This window comes from Protopterus annectens, chromosome 1.part2 (genome assembly GCF_019279795.1).
Source record: "Protopterus annectens isolate FY-2018-M chromosome 1.part2, PAN1.0, whole genome shotgun sequence".
Classification (NCBI taxonomy): domain Eukaryota; kingdom Metazoa; phylum Chordata; order Ceratodontiformes; family Protopteridae; genus Protopterus; species Protopterus annectens.
Window position 1 is genome coordinate 366,060,107 of NC_056727.1, and position 22,279 is coordinate 366,082,385.

The 22,279-nt window shown below is 41.1% G+C and overlaps 1 protein-coding gene across 1 annotated transcript in view; it reads right to left on the bottom strand.

The window, feature by feature from the left end:
• Positions 1–22,279, bottom strand: part of FERMT1 (FERM domain containing kindlin 1) — a 1,173,069-nt gene that overhangs the window by 143,228 nt on the left and 1,007,562 nt on the right. Inside the window, exon 14 of the mRNA XM_044056523.1 lies at positions 2,174–2,315. Coding sequence (XP_043912458.1) covers positions 2,174–2,315 — 142 coding nt within the window. The remainder of the gene's footprint in view (positions 1–2,173; positions 2,316–22,279) is intronic.

Genomic DNA, 22,279 nt, shown 5'->3' on the forward strand with positions numbered 1-22,279 from the left:
GGGGAGAAGTGAGGAGGGCCTGAAGGCCTAAGGAAATTAACAGTGGATAAACGGGAAAAACAATTAGGGGAACCCGAATGAAACTAGGAATAAATAACTAAAAGACTATTTTTGAAAACTATACTAAAGAAAATAAGGGGATTTTAGAGTTTGACAACTATAAAAGGTCACTAACCTGCAGAGCCGGTAGAAACAAGCACCTCGCAGCTAAAGCGGCAAACGAGATCTGGGTATTTACCGCCTAGCATTGTGGGATATAGGGGAGCCTCGAGCCGGTAAAAATAGCTCTTGAGCTTTAGTATTGGCCGAGTCGGAGCCGAGGATCGGCTCCGAACCCATCCAGCAAGAATGAAGGCGAGATTGACAACTTAACATTATATCTTTATCCTAAATAAATAAGGCCATACAGGCATGCAACAAAAGATGCAGATGAAATTTACTTAGGAAGGGTGCAGTTTCACTAACTTCCCATTACATGTGGACAAAATGTTACATTATATTCAAAATGGGGTTGCTTCAATGATAATATCAGCTAAAAATAACCTTCCTGCAACTGTCATTATTTTGGGAGAAAATCAAGTTTTTCAGTGATGTCTTGAACACAGAACAGAAAGTTGGTTATGCCATACTGTTTTCAGGTTTTTGTATGGATTTTTGTATGAATTCTTGGAACTCAATAGCTCGGGCTGCTTTTCAAAAGGATTAGGCATTTATTTATGTACTGCAATTAAAACAGGTTACTTGATTAGTATAATTAAACTAGGTTACCTGACACTAATTTACTGACAAAGTGTTAATTGTGGTAATGTAAAGAGTAATGACGCACAACCCCCTCCCATTTCTGATGACTGGACTAGAGCTGCGAGAATAAAACCACAAAAAGGCATGTGTCACACAATAGTTGAAATTGGGATGTGAGGGAGTTTCAGGAAAAAGTACTCCATTTTTTTCTTAACATGGACAATAACAACTCTGGTTTTCTGCACTTACAGCCATTTTGGATATTGTCACTCTGATGAAGATGTACACTGAAGGGGTGCAATCGGTAAGAGGGAATACTCAAAGAGGGAACATTCTTTTTTCTTTTGGTTTTCAGCTTTCCAGCATCTTTTTGTGTGATATATTGATACAGCTGAGTCAGTGAATTTGCCTTTTCCCCAATGCTGTGTGATCTCAGAGTTGGTAGGGTCTATATTAGATCAGCAAAAAACCTTATCAGCAAATGGCTCTTTGCGGAACACTCATTGTTGAAACCTTACTCCATTGAACGGCCGTTTCAGCAAAATTTTTCCTAGGGAAAAAAACGATTGGCCAGTGTAAAACTTCACAACATTTAAAACCCTCTAAAGTGAGGGCTTCGTCCCCCACACCCCGCAATGTGAGGGGGGGACTGTGCCCCCCATACCCAACCTAACTAAATATATTAACTTCGAGATCGCACTACAGTGGGGAAAAGGGCAAATTCCTGATGATGGTCAAGCGATTTTTTCCGCTAGAAAAAAAATTCGCTGAAACGGCTGTTCAACTGAGCAAGATTTAAACAATGAGCGTTCCGCAAAGAGCTGTTCGCTGAAAATATTTTTCACTGATCTAATATAGACCCGAGTTGATATATATATATATATATATATATATATATATATATATATATATATATATATATATATATATATATATATATATATATATATATATATATGTATATATATAACCATAGTCCAAGGCATAAAAATCAAGTTTATTAAAAGATGAGTGCTTTTGGGACTTGCCCTTCCTCAGATCTTTAAAAAACTCTGGGTTTTAAATGTATTCAAATCAAGTAGAGCCAATTAAAGTAGCCGCTTCCACCCTTTCCCCTTTCATGTATAGTTAAGCAAGGGTGTGGGGGTACAGATGCATTTTGGGTTTTTAAAGTTCAGTGTTTCTATCTTAAAAGATTGCTCTTTTTTCAGTTGTTCTTTTGAGTAATTGATGTTTCATGAGAAAATCCATTAAAGGCATCCTGAAAAAAATATCAAATACAAAACATAAACTTTTCAATAGCAGAATTACAGTCATAAAAGTTCTTTTGAGCTTAGGAGGGATAGTTTTATTGCAGTTTACTAGTCTACTGCATTAACAAAAAGAAAATAAGGCCACAGAATTAATACCTTTTTTAAGAGTTTAGCTATACCTGGCTTATTTCCCAGTTGACATTCCACTGTTTCATGTTGGAGAATCTCCAAGTTACTATGGGGTCTCCAGTAGTCATGTCTATTCGGATCAATCTATTATGAGCGATTCCAAGTATCTCATCTTTCTTACTTCCTCTAAACCTAAAGGCAAAAAATTGGAGATCTGAGTGTTGTTCTTAGTGGCAGTACTTTAACTATTACAATAGTCTTGATTGGGTTGGGTCAACTATGATAAGAAGAAAATGTATTTTACCATATAGTTTTAAAATGGTGTTGCATAAACAATGTACATAAAACTCATCTAATCTTTCTTACTTTATCATTTTTTCTTTGTTTCTTTGTACAGCCATCCATCCATCCATCAATAGTCTTATGACTGCTTCATTCAGTTCAGGGTCGTGTGGCTCTGAAGCTTATCTTGGCAAGCAACAGGCATAAGAACTAGACCACTCAAGTTTGCATGCAAACCTACATTCAGTTTGACATTACCAGTCAACCTGCCAGTATATTAGCATATTTTCAGAATGTGGGGGAAAACAGATATGGGCAAATACCTATCTATCTATCCATCTATCTATCTATCTATCTATCTATCTATCTATCTATCTATCTATCTACATATTTTGCATATAACCCATGGGTCTCCATTATCTGCATATATCCCACGGGCCTTCACTACACCTTTATGTTTATGGGCATCAGCTGAGTTTAAAGCCCTGTGTTTCTAAACTATAGCCAAACAATCTACTTATGCTACGTTGATGAGGTCATTAAAAAGGTGAAACATGAATGCCCACAGTTAGGTCTGGCTTTATTGGCCTTAAAATACCCATAAATAATTAAAGTATCAAGTCATGGGCAGAAGCCATGCAGCTGAAATACTGTATGTCCTTAAGAGGTCATTTGCATATATTAACGGGCCTCCGTTACAGGAGGTTTAAGGTATCACACAGTGAATACCCTACATTGGCCAGGCTTTTCTTTCATTTTTTTTTTATTTTACACACACACACACACACACACACACACACACACACACACACACACACACACACACACACACACACACACACACACACACACACATATGTATATGTGTGTGTCTGTGTGTGTGTGTTCATATATATATATATATATATATATATATATATATATATACATATATACATATAGGTTTACTATTAGAATCTGGAAGTGGACTCGGTCTTATATCATGAACCCACGTCCGTGATAACTGACAGCCTCGAACTCTTCGAATGCAATTTTGGGACAAGTTTTAACATGGATTGAGATAGGGGCAAGATTTGTACTTCGACAATATCGGAGTTCAACATTGTCACCGTTGGACCTCCAGACTTCGTTTCGTTCACCAAATCCACTTCAAGATTCTAATTGTAAATATATACATATACATATATATATATATATATATATATATATATATATATATATATATATATATATATATATATATATATATATATATATATCTGTGTGTGTGTGAGATCATGCAAATACCACACAAGTACTGTGAAGTATGAATGATAACACCTGCACCTCTATGCTGCCTCGTTTTCCAATTTGCTAAACTCAGTAAAGCTGTAGTGTTCATCAAAATGCCGTTACAAAACCCTTACACTTACAAGAAATCCTCGAAACAAATCTTGAACCAAGAGCACCAGCAGAACTAAGACATGAGACTCAAGACAAGACTGATGAATTTCTAAGTAGAAATCTATACCAGATGCCAGCTCTAACATTATGCAAATCTAGGCTGTTCCTCAATCCACAGTCCTACAAGAAAACTGAGACAGAAAAAAATCTAGTGGCATGCCTTGGGGTAGGTTCTAAGTCTACAAGAAAGGAAAATAATTAATTATTGAAAATGACATTTTGAGGTAGCAGTGAGAGGATATATCTTCTATACCTGTTCTAGGTCTTTTGAAGCAAGCACAAGTAAGAACTGTTTCGAAGCAGAGGTACAGAGAAGAGCCAGCTGGGTAAACAAGTTTACTCTGCCAACACCCTTTGCAAGCAACTATGCAACAAGGTCAAATTCCTCAAAAATAAAAACAAGCACACAACAAAAAGATCAGTACAAGCACAACACCAACATGAAGTGGAGTTCTAAGAAATCTCCCTACTATCTCAAGATAAAGATGCAGAACCAATTCTGTCTTCCTCTGCAGTCTCTAATGTGGTAGTCACTGAATTCTCTCTCCCCAATTCAGTAACATCTGCTAGGATCTCTCCCCCAAAACCTAACAAGCTGACCTAAAATTCACTGCAATGCAACCACTGAAATTGTGAAACTTTTAAATGTCCCTACTTCAACAACATGAAAGCTTCTTAAGAAAAGTACAGTTTTGTACCTACCATAAATGTAGATGTTCGAGTGCTAATACAGCTGCAGTAATCACAGATGGGTTTTCTGCCGTCAGGCGGGTCCTCGGTCGGCCGAATTCCAAAGTCTATGTCTGGCGTCGGTTGTTGTCGCTTTCTTTCCTGACCTCAGTGAGGCAGGGGTATATAAGATACAGCCGACGCCATTTTCTTCAGTCTTTCTTGCCCCAGATGTCAGGTGCCCCCAGAAGGAAGGCAATACATAAATTATATTTATATACATGCAATACAATATAATCAAAAATCAGTAGTTGCAAGCAAATATACCATAGAAGGATAACCCAATCAGGTTGTATGAAGAGGGGTTAGGCCCTAGGCCTTTACCAAGAGGAGAAGGAGGAAGGGAAAACTGTTCTGCAGCTGTATTAGCACTCAAAAATCTACATTTATGGTAGGTACAAAACTGTACTATGTTCATCGTGCATACAGCTGCAGTAATCACAGATGGGTAGAATCCCAAAGCTACGCACAGGGTGGTAGGCTTCCCTTGAGCTCCTACAGCATAGGACACAAAAAGTTGTTCTGATTTCCTGAAAGGCTTTGTTCTGTCCAAATAATAACGTAGCTGTCTATGGATGTCTAAGGAGTGTAGCAGCCTTTCCCCTTTGTTTTGAGGATTGGGGTAAAAGGTAGGTAAGTGTATGGCTTGATTTAAAGCTACCCTGGATACCACTTTAGGCATAAATGACGGGTTGGTTCGAAGGGAAACCCTGTCCTGATGGAAGATGAGAAAGGGCTGCACAGCCATGAGGGCTTGTAGTTCCGAAACCCTATGAGCTGAGGTAATGGCCAGAAGGAAGGCTGTTTTCCAGGACAAATATTGCAAATCTGTTGAGGCAGCTGGTTCAAAGGGAGGCAATGTTAATTTTTCTAGAATGTAATTAAGATCCCAGGCTGGCATTGGTTGTTTCCTTGGTGGTCTTATATTCTTAGCCCCTCTGAGGAACTGTCTTAAGAGTGGGTGAGAGAATAAGGGTGGATCAGTGTTGAATTCTGCAGAAATGGCTGAGGCATGGATTTTATGGAGGAAAATAAAAGTCCACTGTTCAGCAGCTCAGCTAGATACTGTAATACCTGAGGCAAATTCACTTTTCTAGGGTCCTGGCCTTTTTCTCATTCCAAGAGCAAAACCGTTTCCATTTTGCGGAGTAAGCCTTTCTAGTAGATGGCCTTCTGGCCTCCAAAATGACATCCTGCACCTCTTTGGGGAGTAGGGTCTGTTGTGGTGTTAAGGAATTTTCCATGCAGCGAGATTGAGTGTTTTCAGCTGACTGTGAAGAGTTTTGTAGCTGTGCTGAGTCAGCAGAAGAGGCATTAGAGGTAGGGACCAGGGAGGAGTATGTGTTAGGCTCCTCAGGAGTGCGTACCAGTGTTGTCTTGGCCAGTCTGGAGCAATCAGTATCATCTTCGGTCTGTCTGCTCTTGCTTTCAAGAGTACCTTGGGCAGAAGAGGCAGAGGTGAGAAAGCGTAAACTGTCCATGCTGTCCAACTGAATGAAAGGGCATCCACTCTCCAGGCCTTTGGATGAAACGTCCTTGAACAGAACTTTTCCAATTGATGATTCCTGTGGGAGGCGAAGAGATCTATGTCTGGCCTCCTCCATGCTTGGATTATCTTTGTAAACACTTGAGGATGCAACTTCCATTCGTGTGGATCTGTCATATTTCTGCTTAGATTGTCTGCCAGCGTGTTTTCCAAACCTGGCAAGTACTGTGCCTGAACTTCGATTTGCCATTCCAGAGCCAAGTTCCAAAGTGTCATGGCTAGTCTGCACAGGGGGTATGAATGTGTTCCTCCTTGTTTGTTTATGTACCACATTACTGTGGTGTTGTCTGTTCTTATCAATAATTGTCCTGGATGCAGGAGGTCCTTGAAAGCTGTGACTGCATTTATCACTGCTAGCATTTCTTTCTGATTGATGTGAAGGTGCTTTTCCTTTTGGGACCATTTCCCTGAATGCACCTGTCTGTCATGTGCGCCCCCCAGGCGTAATCTGAGGCATCTGTTGTGATGACTTCATTTGCTTGAGGCTTGCAGAATGGGAGACCTGTGTTTGTTTGACATGCTTGGGCCCACCATAGAAATTCCTTTTGCAAACATGGAATTATTGGTATTATTGTTTCCAAACTGTGGCTGTGTTGAGACCATAGGTTTTTTAGGTACCATTGAAGTTTCCTCATATGCAACTTTGCACATGGGATTAAAAGAATGCAAGATGCCATGAAGCCCAGAGCCTGCAGGATTTTCCTTGCAGTAAGCCTGGTACAATTTGCTAGTATTTTGAAGTACTGAGTTAGTTGCCCCTGTTTTCTGGCGTAAGATAGGCCATCTGGGTGTTTGTGTCCAAGTTGGCACCCAGGAAAGTTATTTTCTGAGATGGTGTTAGCCTGGATTTCTCTTTGTTGACTGTGTATCCCAGGGAATTCAGTAACCGTGTTACATAAGCCAGATGTTCCAGAAGTATGTGCTTGCTGTCCACTTGGATCAGGCAGTCGTCCAAATAAGGGTAAATTTGTATCCCTTGAAGTATGCAGTAGGCAATTACTGATGCCAGGCATTTCGTGAATACTCTGGGCGCAGTAGATAAGCCAAAGGGCAATGCAGGGAATTGATAGTGAATTGAACCTGCAAGAAATCTGAGGTATCTTCTGCAGCTTTGTCTGATTGGGACATGCAGGTATGCCTCCTTGAGGTCCAATGTTACAAGCCAAAACTCCTTGCCCAGCATGGGAAGAAGCTGCTGTAATGTGAGCATCTTGAATTTTGGTACGAGTAAGAATGTGTTTAGGATGGATAAGTCCAAAATGGGTCTCCAGTCGGTTCCTTTCCTCGGTACCAGAAATAGCCTGGAATAAAATCCTTGACCTTGTTCGTGAGTAGGTACCTCTTGAATAGCTTTCATGTCTATGAGCTTTGAAATTTGTAGTTGTGCCTCTGCCCTTTGATTGTGTGGCAGGTTTGGCATGCCTCTCATTTTTGGAAGAGTGTGAAAATGAAATCTGTAGCCTCTGTTTATAACGTCCAGGATCCATTTGTCTGTTGTGACAATATGCCAATTTCTTGTAAATAATGCCAGCTTTCCTCCCAAGGGTGCTGCCAGCTGAGACTTGCTTGGCATGGAAAGGAGGAAGTCATTGGGTTTGTTTCCTGTATTGTTGTGCACTGTCTTCGCCACCTCTTGGTGCTGGAGTTTGCCATTGCCTGCCTCTATATGATCCTTGTGATTGTCCTCTGCCCCTTGTGCGCCTGTATCTACCTCTTTGGGGCTTGTCCGTGGCTGGAAAGGACCAGTTTTTAGAAGGCCAATTTCTGCTAAAACGTGGTGGTTGAACCTGTAGAAAAGCTTTGACAGTTTGCATAGATTTGGCTTTCTCTTCCATTTTCCGTAGTATCTCCTCAGCATTAGTACCAAATAGCACATCCTTTTGTAAAGGAGCATCTAGTAGTTTAGCTTTCACATGATCAGGCAAGATTTGTTCCCTAAGCCAGGCATGTCTACGAATAACTGATCCTGTAACAGCAGCTCTACTTGAGGCCTCTAGGGCATCATAGCCACATTGTAAGGTGTGTTTACCCACTTGTTCTGCACTATGCATCATATCCTGCAACTCCTTCAAATCTGGTTGTTCAGGTTGAGACATTTTATTTCTTAATTGTGATAACAGAAACTGCTGATATTTAAGCATATGAAACTGACAATTTAAGGCCCTCATGGCTAGGGTGGCCGAGGTATATACCTTTTCCCCCCACCTTTCTAAGGATCTTAACTCTCTTTCGGAAGGAAGTGGATTCTTAGCAGTAGAGACCTTCATTCCCTTGGGGCCTTGCGAAATGGTTTCAGGGTCAGCATTATGGCTTTTGTAAAGAAATTGGTGGGAGTTAGGAACTCTGTAGTACCTATCAGGCTTGACTGGGGCAGGAGGCAGGGAATCCGGATTAAGGCAAGCCTCCGAATAAACATCATCAAGTATGTCCAAGACAGGAGGTATCGCCAGAGGTCTGTGTTGAGGTAACAAAAGAAATTCCCTAAGTCTTTTCTTGGAATCAGAAAAGTCTTGGCCTTCCCAATGGAAGTGTTTCCTCAAGGTGTGCAAGGCTTCCCCAAAAGAAAAATCCTCTGGAGGAGATACAGAAGGAATGGACTGCTCTGCATCAGAATCTTCAAAAGGGGAGTAAGAGTGTTCCTCTACATCAGAATGTTCTGAAAAAATGGAGCCCTGATCAGAAGAGGGAGAATCTTCCTCCACTCTGGGTCACTTGTCTGGAGGGGGTTGGGAACCCCTGATAAGAGTAATTAAATCCTCAGCCATTTTAAGCATCTGCTTTTTAGGCATGGGGCCTGGAGATGGGCCCTGTGCAACAGGCCTCTTGGGATGCCTGGCTGATTTGGACTTAGTAAAGGCCTTAATGGAAAAGGAAGATGAGGGCATAAAGACACCATGGGTGGAAGTGGACCTGTCCACATTAGGAGGCTCAACGCTCACAGTGGCTTCGGTGGTTGTAGTCTGGGTATGGGCCGAGGTACCTGCGGTCTCGGTTACAGAAGACACCACCAAAGAAGTGTCGTCGGTAGTCGGGGACTGCATAGGCGTCTCGCTGAGAACCGGACCACGTGTAGCCGGTTTTGGCGTGGTGTCGGTGGAGACTGCGGACCTCGCGTGTCGGTCCTTGTCCTTGTGGTTTTTGGACAAAATGGTAGTCGGAGTCTCCGACGACATTTTATAATCAAAGGCTTTACCAAAAAGGTGTTGGGCGAACTCTGTCCGACGCTTAATAGTGCGTTTATTGAAAGTAGCGCAAAAGCGACAGCCCGAGACGTCGTGGTCTGGGCCTAAACAAGGTATGCAGAGGGAATGGAAATCCTTATGCGGTATTTGCTTCCCACAAGAAATACAATTGTTAACTTTTTCTGACATCGGTCTGAGGCAAGAAAAGTTTCCCCAATGGGGTACTTAGCTTTAAAGAAGACTTCGGTTTCCAATTTTTCGTAAATTCAGGAGCTGGCCGACCGGCACTTGCGAACTGCTTCTGCTTCGGGCACCGCACGGCAAAAAAGACTGAAGAAAATGGCGTCGGCTGTGTCTTATATACCCCTGCCTCACTGACGTCAGGAAAGAAAGCGACAACAACCGACGCCGGACCTAGACTTTGGAATTCGGCTGACCGAGGACCCGCCTGACGGCAGAAAACCCATCTGTGATTACTGCAGCTGTATGCACGATGAACATCTAAATATATTTTCCCTTGACTCACACAACCACCCCCACTCTCCTGTAAGCATAGTAGTGAGACCATTGCTTATTTTGTATCTGTCCTTATTAATGTTCTTAGTAACAGATCAATACAAAAAGGACACATCACCTTCCACATGGAAAGCATCAGTCACGGTCTCTTTCCACAAAAGAGATCCTTACACTGACCAAGATTAGCATGGATGACCTGCCTTTCTCCCTTTTTTTATTTTCCCCAAATCTTTTGGGTTTTCTAATACCATTCCAAAAATGAATGTCCAAAAGGCTAAAGTTGAGTAAAAACAGTTTAATAATAATAAATGTACACAAAACAAACTGGTGAGCGCTTCCGTGGCTTACCCGCTTCATCAGACCATAAAAAATGATAAAACACTTAAAGCCTTATATACAGATAACTAGCCATTAAATTAAGAGATGTCAAGTCACATGGTGCAATTAATGATGCAATCCTCTCCTCTTCCGAGCAGGTTTTGAAGACACAGCATTATTCAGACCTGGGAATACAGTAACCCTCAGGTCAAGAATCCATCTTAACTCAATATATTCTATTTCATTAGCTATATCACCTCCTCTTATAGCAACTTTATATCAACTTTATGCAAAACCAAATCTTGCACCAACTTTATGCAAAACCAAAAACTTAAATCAATGGGTGTCATCTGTTTCTATCACATGTTTGGCTAACGCATTACTTTCTTTCCTATTGCGTATATCATTATTATACTCAAGTACTCTGTTTCAGTGTTTGATTGGTTTTCCTAAAGAGACTGCACACAAATGAAACTAAGATAGAAGAGGCTCTGGATACTTTACGTATAGAACTGCTAGAGCGTGGTTACAAAATAGGGGTCATTGAGAGGGCATTAATGAGGTTAGATCTGCCACTGGGAATGAGATTAGACCGTATTTCTCTGACCCCCTGGACCAACGAGCTAAGGAGAAACATCTACCTAAAGGCAATGCGAACACAGTAACTTTAACGTATTCAAGTAACATTAATGTCACTTGTGATGTGGTGAAAAAGAACTGGCCAGTACTTATGATGGACCCAAGTGTAGGTAATGTGGTTGGACCATATCCATGATTCTCCCTTAAAAATAATAAAACCCTGAAGCAACATCTATGCTACAGACAGAAAGTACAGTTGTGTACACTTACCATAAATGTAGATGTTCGAGTGTATTCACTGTTACAGTCATCACATTTGGGTTATCTGCTTGCAGGTAACCCTCAGTCAGCCTGATTATCAAAGTCTTGGGCCCTGCATCGGTTGCTGTCTCATCTTCCATGACGTCAGATAGTCAGGGGTATAAAGCATGCAGCCGACGCCATTACATCAGTTTTTCTTGTCCCAGATGTCAGGTGTCCCCATAATGGGAAGCAATTACATACAAGGTTACACCTACAACAAAAAGCAAACACACCAGAAAGCTTTAAGCGTAGTAAACAAGAATAGAGGTATAGTCAATAGAAATCAGAGGGCTGGAGGGAGGGTAACCAGGACTGCAACAGTGAATACAATCGAACAACTACATTTATGGTAAGTGTACACAACTGTACTATGTTCTTCATGTTTCACTGTTGCAGTCATCACATTTGGGTAGATTCCCAAAGCTAAGGAAGTCAGGAGGCAATTGGATAGCATTAGGACCAGCTATAAGGCCCTGCAAGATGCAGTGGCAAAGCCAGCACTGGATTTAGAAAAAACTGGCAAGTGGTAATGCTTGGTGAAGGTATGTACAGAACTCCAGGTAGCAGCTTCTAGGATGTCCCTAGTAGGGGCACCTCTGAGAAAGGCTGTAGAGGTAGACACAGCCCTGATGGAATGAGGGCTTATCCCCTGTGGTGTAGGTTTTCAATGGTGCTTATAGCAGAAATGAATGCAATGGCCTATCCACTTAGAAATGGTTTGCTTTGAAATGGCCTTTCACTCTGCCCCTGCAACAAATGCAACCAGCAGATGTTCAGATTTCCTGAGAGGCTTAGTCCTGTCCAAGTAAAGTCTAAGTTGTCTGTGCACATCCAAGGAGTGCAGTATTCGTTCCATTTTGTTCTGTGGATTAGAAAAGAAGGTTGGCAAATGAATAGATTGATTAAGGGCCACACTGGATACCACCTTGGGCATAAAGGAAGGATTAGTCCTGAGGGCCACATGAAAGATGATGAATGGCTCCACTGCCATCAGGGCCTGTAGTTCACACACCCTTCTTGCCGAAGTGATGGCTAGAAGAAAGGCTGTTTTCCAAGAAAGGAATTTCAACTCTGCATTTGCAGCTGGCTCAAGGAGAGGTAGAGTGAGCTTTTCCAATACAAAGTTAAGGTCCCAGGCTGGAGTAGGGGCTCTCCTGGGTGGTCTTAAAATTTTGGCCCCTCTGAGGAATTGCTTTGGCAGTGGATGAGAGAAGAGGGGTGGCTCTGTATTATAATGTGCTGAAATGGCCACGGCATGAATTTTGATGGAAGAAACGGAAAGGCCCTTGTGAAGCATCTCAGTTAAGTATTGAAGAATGTGAGGTAAACTGGGCACTGTTGTGCCCATACCTTGAGTTTGGCTCCAGGAAAAGAATCTTTTCTATTTTTCAGCATAGGATTTTCTAGTACTAGGCCTCCTTGCCTCAAGAATGACATCCATCACTTGCTTACTGAGGGATGGTAACAGAGAGATCAGGTTAATTAGCCAGGCTGCAAGGTTCAGGGTTTGAAGCTGTGGGTGCAGAATCTGGCCCTCCTGCTGGGATGGCAGGGCAGGGGTCTGAGGCAGGTGTCATGGTTCCAGCAGTGACACACTGCGCAAGAGGGGGTACCCAGTGTTGGCGTGGCCACTCTAGTGCAATCAGTATTGTCCTTGGTTTGTCCTGTTTGATCTTTAGTAGCACACTGGAGAGGAGAGGCAGAGGGGGAAAGGCATAGACTGATAGGTTTTTCCAGGTGAAGGACAGGGCATCCACTTTCCAAGCTTGTCTGTGGGGAGTCCTTGTGCAGAATTTGTCCAATTGGTAGTTCTGAGGGGAGGGCAAACAGGCCTATCTTTGGGCTCCCCCATTTGTTTCTCAAAATGTTGAATATATTTGGTTCCAATTTCCACTTGTGTGGGTCCATAAGGTTTCTGATTAGATCGCTTGCCAGTGTATTTAGCTTGCCTGGCAGGAATTGAGTGTGTAGGTGCACTTGATAGCTCAAGGCTGTGTTCCACAGAGCCATGGCTAGCCTGCAGAGAGGGTATGAGTGGGTTCCCCACTGCTTGTTTATGTACCACATAACAGTGGTGTTGTCTGTCTTTACCAATAATTGTCCTGGAAGAATGTGGTCCTTGAAGGCTGTCAGAGCATTCTGTACAGCTAACATTTCTTTTTGATTGATATGCAGGTGCATTTGACTCGGGTTCCATTTGCCCTGAGTGCACTGTCCTGCCAAGTGAGCCCCCCATGCATAGTCTGATGCGTCTGTTGTTAGGGCTTGGGTGGCAGGGGGTAGAGTGAATGGCAGCCCTTTGTTGTGGTGGCAGGCCTCTGCCCATCAAAGGAACTCTTTTTGTAGTTTCCTCATATGCAGACTTGCATATGGAATTAGTAGAATGCAAGAGGCCATGAACCCCAGGGCTTGCAGTATTTTCCTTGCAGATAGCTGGGTCTTTGTGGCCAGTAGTTTGAAGTAGGCTGTCAAATGAACTTGTTTCTCTGGCGTGAGGTAGGCCATCTGGGAAGTTGTATTCAAGCTTGCTCCCAGGAATACAATTTGTTGGCAGAGTACTAGATGTGATTTCTTTTCGTTTATGGTGTACCCCAGAGAAGTTAGTAATTTCTTTACAAATGCCTGATGATTTAAAAGTATGTCCTGGCTTTCTGCCTGAATTAGACAATCGTCCAGGTATGGGTATATTTGAATATTTCTTTGCCTGCAAAATGCAATGACTGGAGCTAGGCACTTTGTGAATACCCTGGGCGCAGTAGATAAGCCAAAGGGCAGTGCAGAGAACTGATAGTGCATGTAGCCTGCTCTAAAGTGAAGGTATCTTCTGCAAGATTCCCTGACTGGGATGTGCAGGTAGGCCTCCTTTAAATCCAGTGTTGTCAACCAGGCATTTTTGCCCAGCATGGGAAGCAGCTGATGAAGAGTTAGCATTTTGAATTTTGGGATTACCAAAAAGGTGTTTAAGATACACAGGTCCAGGACAGGACACCAGGAATTGTCTTTTCTGGGAACAAGGAAAAGTCTTGAGTAAAAACCTTGCCCCCATTCTTCTTCTGGGACAGGCTGAATAGCCTTGATGCTTAGAAGAGAGAGAACCTGTTTTTGAGCCTCTGCCCACTGATTTGGGGGTAGGTCTGGCCAATCATTTGGGGTTGGTAAGGAGTGGAAGTGGAATCTGTATCCTTGGGAAACTATATTTAAAACCCATTTGTCTTGGGTAATGAGCTCCCAGCTTTTTGCATGCAGGGTGATCTTTCCCCCTAAAGGAACAGTCAGTTTTTTTTTTGTTTAATGTTATAATCTTACCTATTTGTTATGTTGTTTTTTATCATTGTTCTGTCTTGGAGCTTATCTCCCTGGGCCTCTACTGAAAATGGACATGTATCCAGTTAGACTAGCCCAGTAAACAAATGTAAAATAAAATAAAATAAAATAAGTTGAGTAGGGCTTGGAAGGTTTAAAGTTAAGTCACTGTGGCAGTTTACCATAGGGGGGTGTCTTACTACTTCCAGCTTTGGAAGTGGGAGCCCCCCACTGCTTAGGCCGGTTAGTACCTTGAGACTGAAGCCTGGGCGGTCTGCTGCTTCTGGGTTTTGACTGAGAAGTCCTGGAAGAGAAACAGGAAAGAACCAGTTCTTAGAAGGCCAGTGCCTACTAAATCTGGGAGGCTGCACTTGCAGGAAATCTTTAACAGTTTGCATAGATTTAGCTTTTTCCTCCATCTTTTTAAGTACTTCATCTGCTTGGTTGCCAAACAGGCGGTCTTGGTTTAAGGGAGCATCCAGTAATTTAACTTTAACATGATCTGGCAATGTTTGCTCCTTAAGCCAAGCATACCTTCTAAGTACAGAACCAGTGACAGCAGCCCTGCAAAATGCCTCTAATGAATCAAAACCACATTGCAAAGTATGTTTTCCAACTTGTTCAGCAGAATGCATTAAATCCTGTAATTCTTTATTTTCAGCACAGTCAGGAATCAACATAATTTTCTGTTTAAGCAATCCAATAACATGCTGCTGATACTTTAACATATGAAACTGGCAGTTTAAGGCCCTAATGGCCAAAGTTGCAGAAGTGAAAACCTTCTTACCCCTTCTGTCCAGGGCCCTGGAATCTCTATCAGAAGGGGTAGGTTTTTTTGGCAGTAGTAGCCTTAATGCCTTTGGGTCCCTGTGAAATGTTCTCAAGATCCACAGTAGGATTCTTAAAGAGGAACTTGTGAGAGTCAGGTACTCTGTAATACCTGTCAGGTTTTCTGGGAGTCGGGGGTAAAGTGTCAGGGGCCAGGCTAGATTCCAAGAAGGTATCATCTACAATGTCCAGTACAGGAAGGATAGCTAAAGGCCTGTGTTGAGGTAGGAGTAAGAATTCCGTAAGCCTCTTTTTGAAGTCAAGAGTAATCCTGGCTTTCCCAGCGGAAATGCTCCCTAAAAGTATGCAAAGTTTCACCAAAAGAGAAATCCTCTGGAGGGGAAGCAGAAGGAATGGAGTCCTCTGCATCAGAATCCTCATAGGTGGATAAGGGCAACTCTGGCTCATCAGAAAAAAAAGAAATTTCAGAATCTTGATCAGAAGAATCAGAAAGAAAATCAGTTCTAGGTCTCTTAGAGGGAAAAGGGTGGCTTCCCCTAATTAGAGTAATAAGGTCTTCAGCCATTCTTATCATTTATTTTAGGCATAGGGGCCTGACCATGTGGTTAGGGCGTCGGTTTTCTAGTCGTGGATCGAGACTTAGGCCTTGAAGAAGAAGATGGCGTCGGTTTAATATGCAAGTCAGTAGGCCTGAATACACCCTCAGAAGCCGGTGCCTGCACAACGGCTCTGGATCCATCCAAGGTAGAGACATCCGCAGGTTCCACAGTCGAAGAAGTATCTCACGACATACCGGACTCCGAATGGGTCTCAGTAGAGGCCTGTGAATCTGAAGTAGTGGGTATCAGGGGCTGCAAAAGCGAATCATTGAGTACCGGCGAACTGGTGACTAGCTTAACGAAAGCATCGTCGGCAGCTTTGGACCTATGCGGCCTGTCTCTATCTTTATCTTTGCGTTTTTTCAGAATGTCGGTAGTCGGGTGGCTTACCGAAGCCATTTCTGAATAAACAGAGCACCAAAACATTTAGATGCGAAAATGAACCGACGACGAATAGTTCGAGGTTTGAATAGGGCACAAAACCGACAGCGAGGGACGTTGTGGTCTGGGACAAAGAAAGCAATGCAGTACGAATGGAAATCTTTATGAGGTATTTGCTTTCCACAAGAAATACAATTGTTAACTTTTACTGACATCGGTTTAGAGCAAGAAAAAGTTTCCCCAACGGGGTACTTAGCTTTGTTGAAGACTTTGGATTTGAAACTCGAAAACGAAAATTTCGGGAGTCGGCTGACCAGCACTTGTGACCTGCTTCTGCTTCGGGCACCGCATGGCAAGAAAGACTGATGTAATGGTGTCAGCTGCATGCTTCATACCCTTGACTATCTGACGTCATGGAAGATGAGACAGCAACTGATGCAGGACCCAGGACTTTGATAATCAGGCCGACTGAGGGCTACCTGCAAGCAGATAACCCAAATGTGATGACTGCAACAGTGAAACACGAAGAACATCTACATAGACAGGGTATATTCTGAAAGGAGAGGTACTTATGCATGCAGATCGTGTAGTGCCTGTAGGCATGCGTGGATGGTTACTTCTGTTACACATCCTAGAACTATGAGAAAGATTGAGTTTAGTTTTTATGCTGACTGCACAGATAAGAACATAGTCTACTGGGCAGAGTGCATTGTATGTGAAGGGTTCTATACTGGGAAAACCAATCCAACATTTCACAATTCCAACAAAACACTTATATTGTGTCCTCCGAGCAAAATACCTCTAAACCTAATCTTCCAAACTCACCCTGTGTCAGCACTCATATATCCTACTGTTCAAGTACAGTTATCCAAAGCAACAACCATTTAGTGATAAACTGGGTATTAAGCATAAAATCAAGCAAAACTGCTTCTACCTGTACCATCATACCTCCATAACCATACAGCTTAATGGTGACATCCACCCAAACCCAAGCCCAGCACAGCATATTCAGGTACCAGACAGCAAATCTCCAGCAGCCACTTTATTGTTACCACTCACCCACAATCCCACCATGGCCTTCACATAGATACTATAGCAACTTATGAAATACTTATAACAAACTCCCTGAATTGCATGAATGGATAGCACTACACACTCCAGACATCTTAGTTGTCACAGAAACCTGGCTCCGCCAGGAATCAAAAAATGAAGAAACTGCACTACCAGGCAATTATCACATTAGACAGAGCCAGCAAAAAAAGCTAGCACTGTTATTATTTTCTATAAAAACAACCGGATATCTCCCGTTCACCCCACATTCGGCCAACTTTTCTCTAATTTAGAATTCCTGCTAACCATGATAAAACTCATGATACAAATTATGTTTTGCGGTGTAACATGACATTTTGTTGATTTAAAATGTATGTACTTGATTTTTGAAGGTTTGTGATTGTGAAGCTTTTCTCCCTGGACCTCCACTGAAAATGGGCACTTTCTGGCCCAGTAGGAATTTCCTGGTAACAAATGTCAAATAAGTAAATAAATAAACACTCACAAGACTATCACAATCATGGGTACATACATACTCCAAAGTAACAAGGCTAAAACTCTGGAACACATTCTCTGCTAGGCCTCCTCAAAAATCTTGCATGAAAGTATATTGGGTGATGTCAGTATAGACTGGCAAACCATATACAACCTGAAAATCCAACCAATAATGTACACCTGTACAAGTTTACCCAACTTATAACCACACCAGCAACCTATAAAATAGCCAGATGATCAAACTTCAAATGGATCTTAACGTTTTCTCCAAGTAAAACATCCCATGGAAGTCTGTCAGACAGCCTAAGTGATCACTTCCCAACCCACACCATAAGGTACCAAAGCAACAGTCCCCAAACACATTATTACAGCCAAGTAAGAAAACATACTACTTTTCGAGAAGACACTTTTATTAATATAGCACATCTTGTTATCTGGGAGTCACTAAAGATTCTACCCATAAATAATGCTGTCTCTGAGTTCAATAAAATCTTCCTAGGTGTTCTAAATGCACCAGTACCCCCCCCCCCCCAAATAAAAGAGACAAAGCAAGCCATACAATTTGAGAAACAAACAGACAAAACACAGAATGTCTGACCAAAAAATTAAAACTGCTCACACTTTACTAGCATATAGACAACTAAGAAACCTAACAAAAAAAATGTATCACCAAAGATAAGAAATCCTATTACTCAACCAACTAAAACATACACACTAATAGTCCAAGTCTGTTCTGGGCTTCAGTCAATAAATTGTTAAATCTAGAACAAGCTGTACAGTCAACACCATATACACACTAACAAAATGAGACCACAGCTAACCAATTCAATACCCACTTTCAGCAGGCAGTACAGTCATTAAACTACTAGGTAACTAATCAAGCTCTTGATGTTTCTACTCAATCAAATAACCTCCTTCAACATTTCTCCTTCCAACCAGTTCACCAGAGATACCATCAAAAAATACCTCAAAATATTAAAGCCAAATACATCTGCCCCTGACAATCTGCCTCTCAAATATGTTAAAATAGCAGACAAGGCTATTGCATATACAGTTTAAATTCTGGTAAATCAATTCATAGCTGAAAATAAAAGTCATCTCACTATGGAAAAATCATCCATTATTCTACTGTTCAAACAGTTGTCTATATGCTAGTAAAGTGGGAACTCAAGGGTGGAATCAATACAGACCTTTCAGACTATAGACAAATTGCCATGTTATCATCCCTATGAAAAACATTAGAAAAATCTATTCATATGCAACTTCTCTATTATCTAATAGATAACCAGCTTCTTTCTTCATCCCAACATGGTTTCTGTCCTCTTCACAGCACAACTACTCCTTTGCTGAATTTTGAAATGCTGGAAGCCTTGTCTCACCACTTTCTAGAATTAACAAAAGCTTTGGATATTGTCTCCAACCAGAAATTCTTACATAAACTCTTACTTTTATCACCAACTCTTCACTGCAGTGGCTCCACATATACCTCTCAAACAGAGCAACCAGTTAAATGGAACAATGATTTCTCATCCATCTTGCCTGTAACTATTGGTGTCCCACAACGATCTATACTAGGGCTCATACTTTCTCAACATATTCACGAATAACCTCTACACTCTACAAAAATGTTACCCTAGTTTAACAGGCTGTTGAATTAACCTTAGTCTGCTATGCCAAATCTCTGTCTTCATGTACGCTCTAAGACCTTACACAACAATCCTTATTATTGATTGAAACATGGCTAAATAATTCACAACTACTAGTAAACCCCTACAATAATTAAATAAATAAATAAATAATTAAATTACTGCTCTTTACCGTAAAACACATGTCAAGCAAAACAGCAGTATTCACTATCTTCTCTGCCAACACCACCATCATATAAAAAGTAAACCAAACAAAATTACTGGGTGTCATCATAGATGACCAGATTAAAACTGACCACCGTGTTAACACATGTAGTTAAAAAAAACTAAGTATATTACACAGAGTAAAAACCTACCATACTAACATAGCCAGAAGATGTATAGTCTCTGCTTTCTTAATGACTTCACACCTCTATGCTTCCCCAATCTTCACTAATCTTCAAGTCTCACAGCTGTCCAAACTTGAGCAATGTTATAATAAAATAGTCACATTTGCATTACACTGTAACAATAGAACACACCACTGCCTGGCGCTCAGTTAATTAAACTGGTTAGAACTAACACATCATCTACATATTTCTCAGGTAACTGCAACACACAAACTATAAACCAGAAAATTGCCTAGCCCTTAACAATTTAATATAACACTATTCCTCCAATAAAATGTTATACTCTACAGAAAAATAAGTAAACACTATAACCAAATCATCTAAAACTGCAGGTGACTATATTCAAATAGTGTTGCTAAAATATGAAACCACATCTGCTCTTCTGTATATCTCCAAGAAAAACGCTGCTGTTATCTTCACCTTGTCATATCTTCAAACCATTTCTCTTCATTCAGAATCATATGCCTATATTCAGTCTTCACCGAAATCGGAATAGTTTTACTAGCATCTCTCAGCTATACAAATTATTTTGTGAGACCGCTGCCCCCCACCTTTATACTAATATAAAACATATGGTAGACATTTATATAATTATCCACGAACGTGTTTTATACCCCACCTGCTAATGATGGTGAATGGATCATAATCCATTACTTCTGCTAATATAACTAATACAAGTTAGTGATTATTGAGAACAGAAACTGAATGACAATGTGCTGGCTTATTTTTAATTTTCTCTTTTCTTCAGCATTCATACTAGCAGCACTGATTTTAGGTACATTCCAGTTTTTAATTAAACAGTCAAGAAACTGTAACCAGATACAAAACTAACTCAGTCTCAAAAACCTGCTAGACTTCCACTATGAGCCCAAGAAGTCTGAAGGGTCTTATGTTTCTTTAAAATTCAGAAAAATTCAATTACTTCCTCTTTAGTAATATTTAATAATATTATAATCAGTGACTTCCTTAGGGTTCTTAGAAGCCAAAAGGAAAAAAGTCTGCATCCTTAATCCACATGCATTACTGTTTCAGTAATGCTTACTGATGGAATGATTCCCAGAGCTTTTACGCAGACTGGGTGGAGGTCTAGGAGACAAAACTGCAGTCCAGTAACCTTTGAAGGACAGTCTCAGTTCTGGTTGAATGTGCTTTAATTTAACCTTGGAAAGATTCGTCATGGTGTAAATAACAGAAGTGCCAAGGGAAATCGACATCTAGATATGGTGTGCTTAGAGACTGAAAGACCTGCTTTTTCCCTTTAAAAGAAATGAACAATTGATCAGACTTTATAATGGTTTTAGTGTTGCCCAAAAAGAATTGTAGTTGTTTTTGCACATCCAGTAAATGAAGAATTATTTCCCCTTATTCTGAAGATTGGGAAGAAATGCAGGGAGGTGAATGGATTAATTCAAAGACATTTCAGTTACCACTTTAGGCTTAAAAGAATGGTTGGATCTGAGAGCACCTCATCTACACGAAAAAAAAAACAGAAATGGAGGAATAGGCATACGGACTTACTCAGAAACCCTTAATGTAAAGGTTAAGGCTACAAGCAGTACTGTTACCCAAGTACAGAATTTTAAAGATGCAGAACAGGCATGTTCAAAGGTTTGTGATGTTAATTCTTCGAGGACACAGTTCAGGTCTCAAGGATCAAGAAGATTTCCAAAGTGGCGTGATATGTAGGATACTTTTTAAGAAATGCCTGACCTCAAAACATGAAGAAAGAGCTAGATGAATTGATGGGCAGACTGAAAAGGCTGACAAATACACCTTTATGGAAGTATATACCAAACCTGAGTTGAGCAGCAACTTTATTTGAGGATAAATGGTACCCATGCTTGGTCCTCTGTTCAAGTACCATATAACAATCTTTTCCATTTAGTGTACAAGATTTTCTTGTTGCATGTTTTCTAAATTACTTTCATCTGTAGCATACCCTCAGAGTAAAGATGTATGAAAAGAATTTGAAGCCTACCACCCAGACTGTAAGGTTCAATATCTTTAGATTTGCATTAACTAGAGAGCACTTCTGTTGTGTGAGCAAATCCATCTTGGGAGTAATACAGTGATTGCCAATGGACAGATGGAAAAGAAGAAAGAACCAATATTGTCTTGGCAAAAAAGGATCACTAAATGCATTTTCAGATTGTGCTTCTGGATCTTCAGAAGGGCCTCTAGAATGAGAGGAAAGGGAAGGAAGGAAGACATACAGGAATTTCCCTTTTCATGAAAATGAAAAGGCACCCAATCTTCAGCCTTCCTTGCAATGAGTTCTAGATCAAAATCAGTCTGAGTTTACTGTTCAGAGTAGAAGTAGAGAGATCTATCTGGGGGCACCCGATGGATGTACAGTCTTTTGGAGGACTTCCCTGATCAAGATCCATCTGTGAGGATCTGTCTTCATGTCTTCAATCTGCTCAGGTAGTCTGTCACTGAATTCAGTTCTGAAGGAATAGTCACTGCTTAGAGTAATGATTATGATGAACAGTGACTTTCCGAGCAATCACTGCTAACCTGCACATATCTGTGCTGGTGTCTGCTAAGATGTGAAAAGTCCCTAGGGCCTAAAATTCATAGGTTCATAGATTAGTACTAGGTAACTG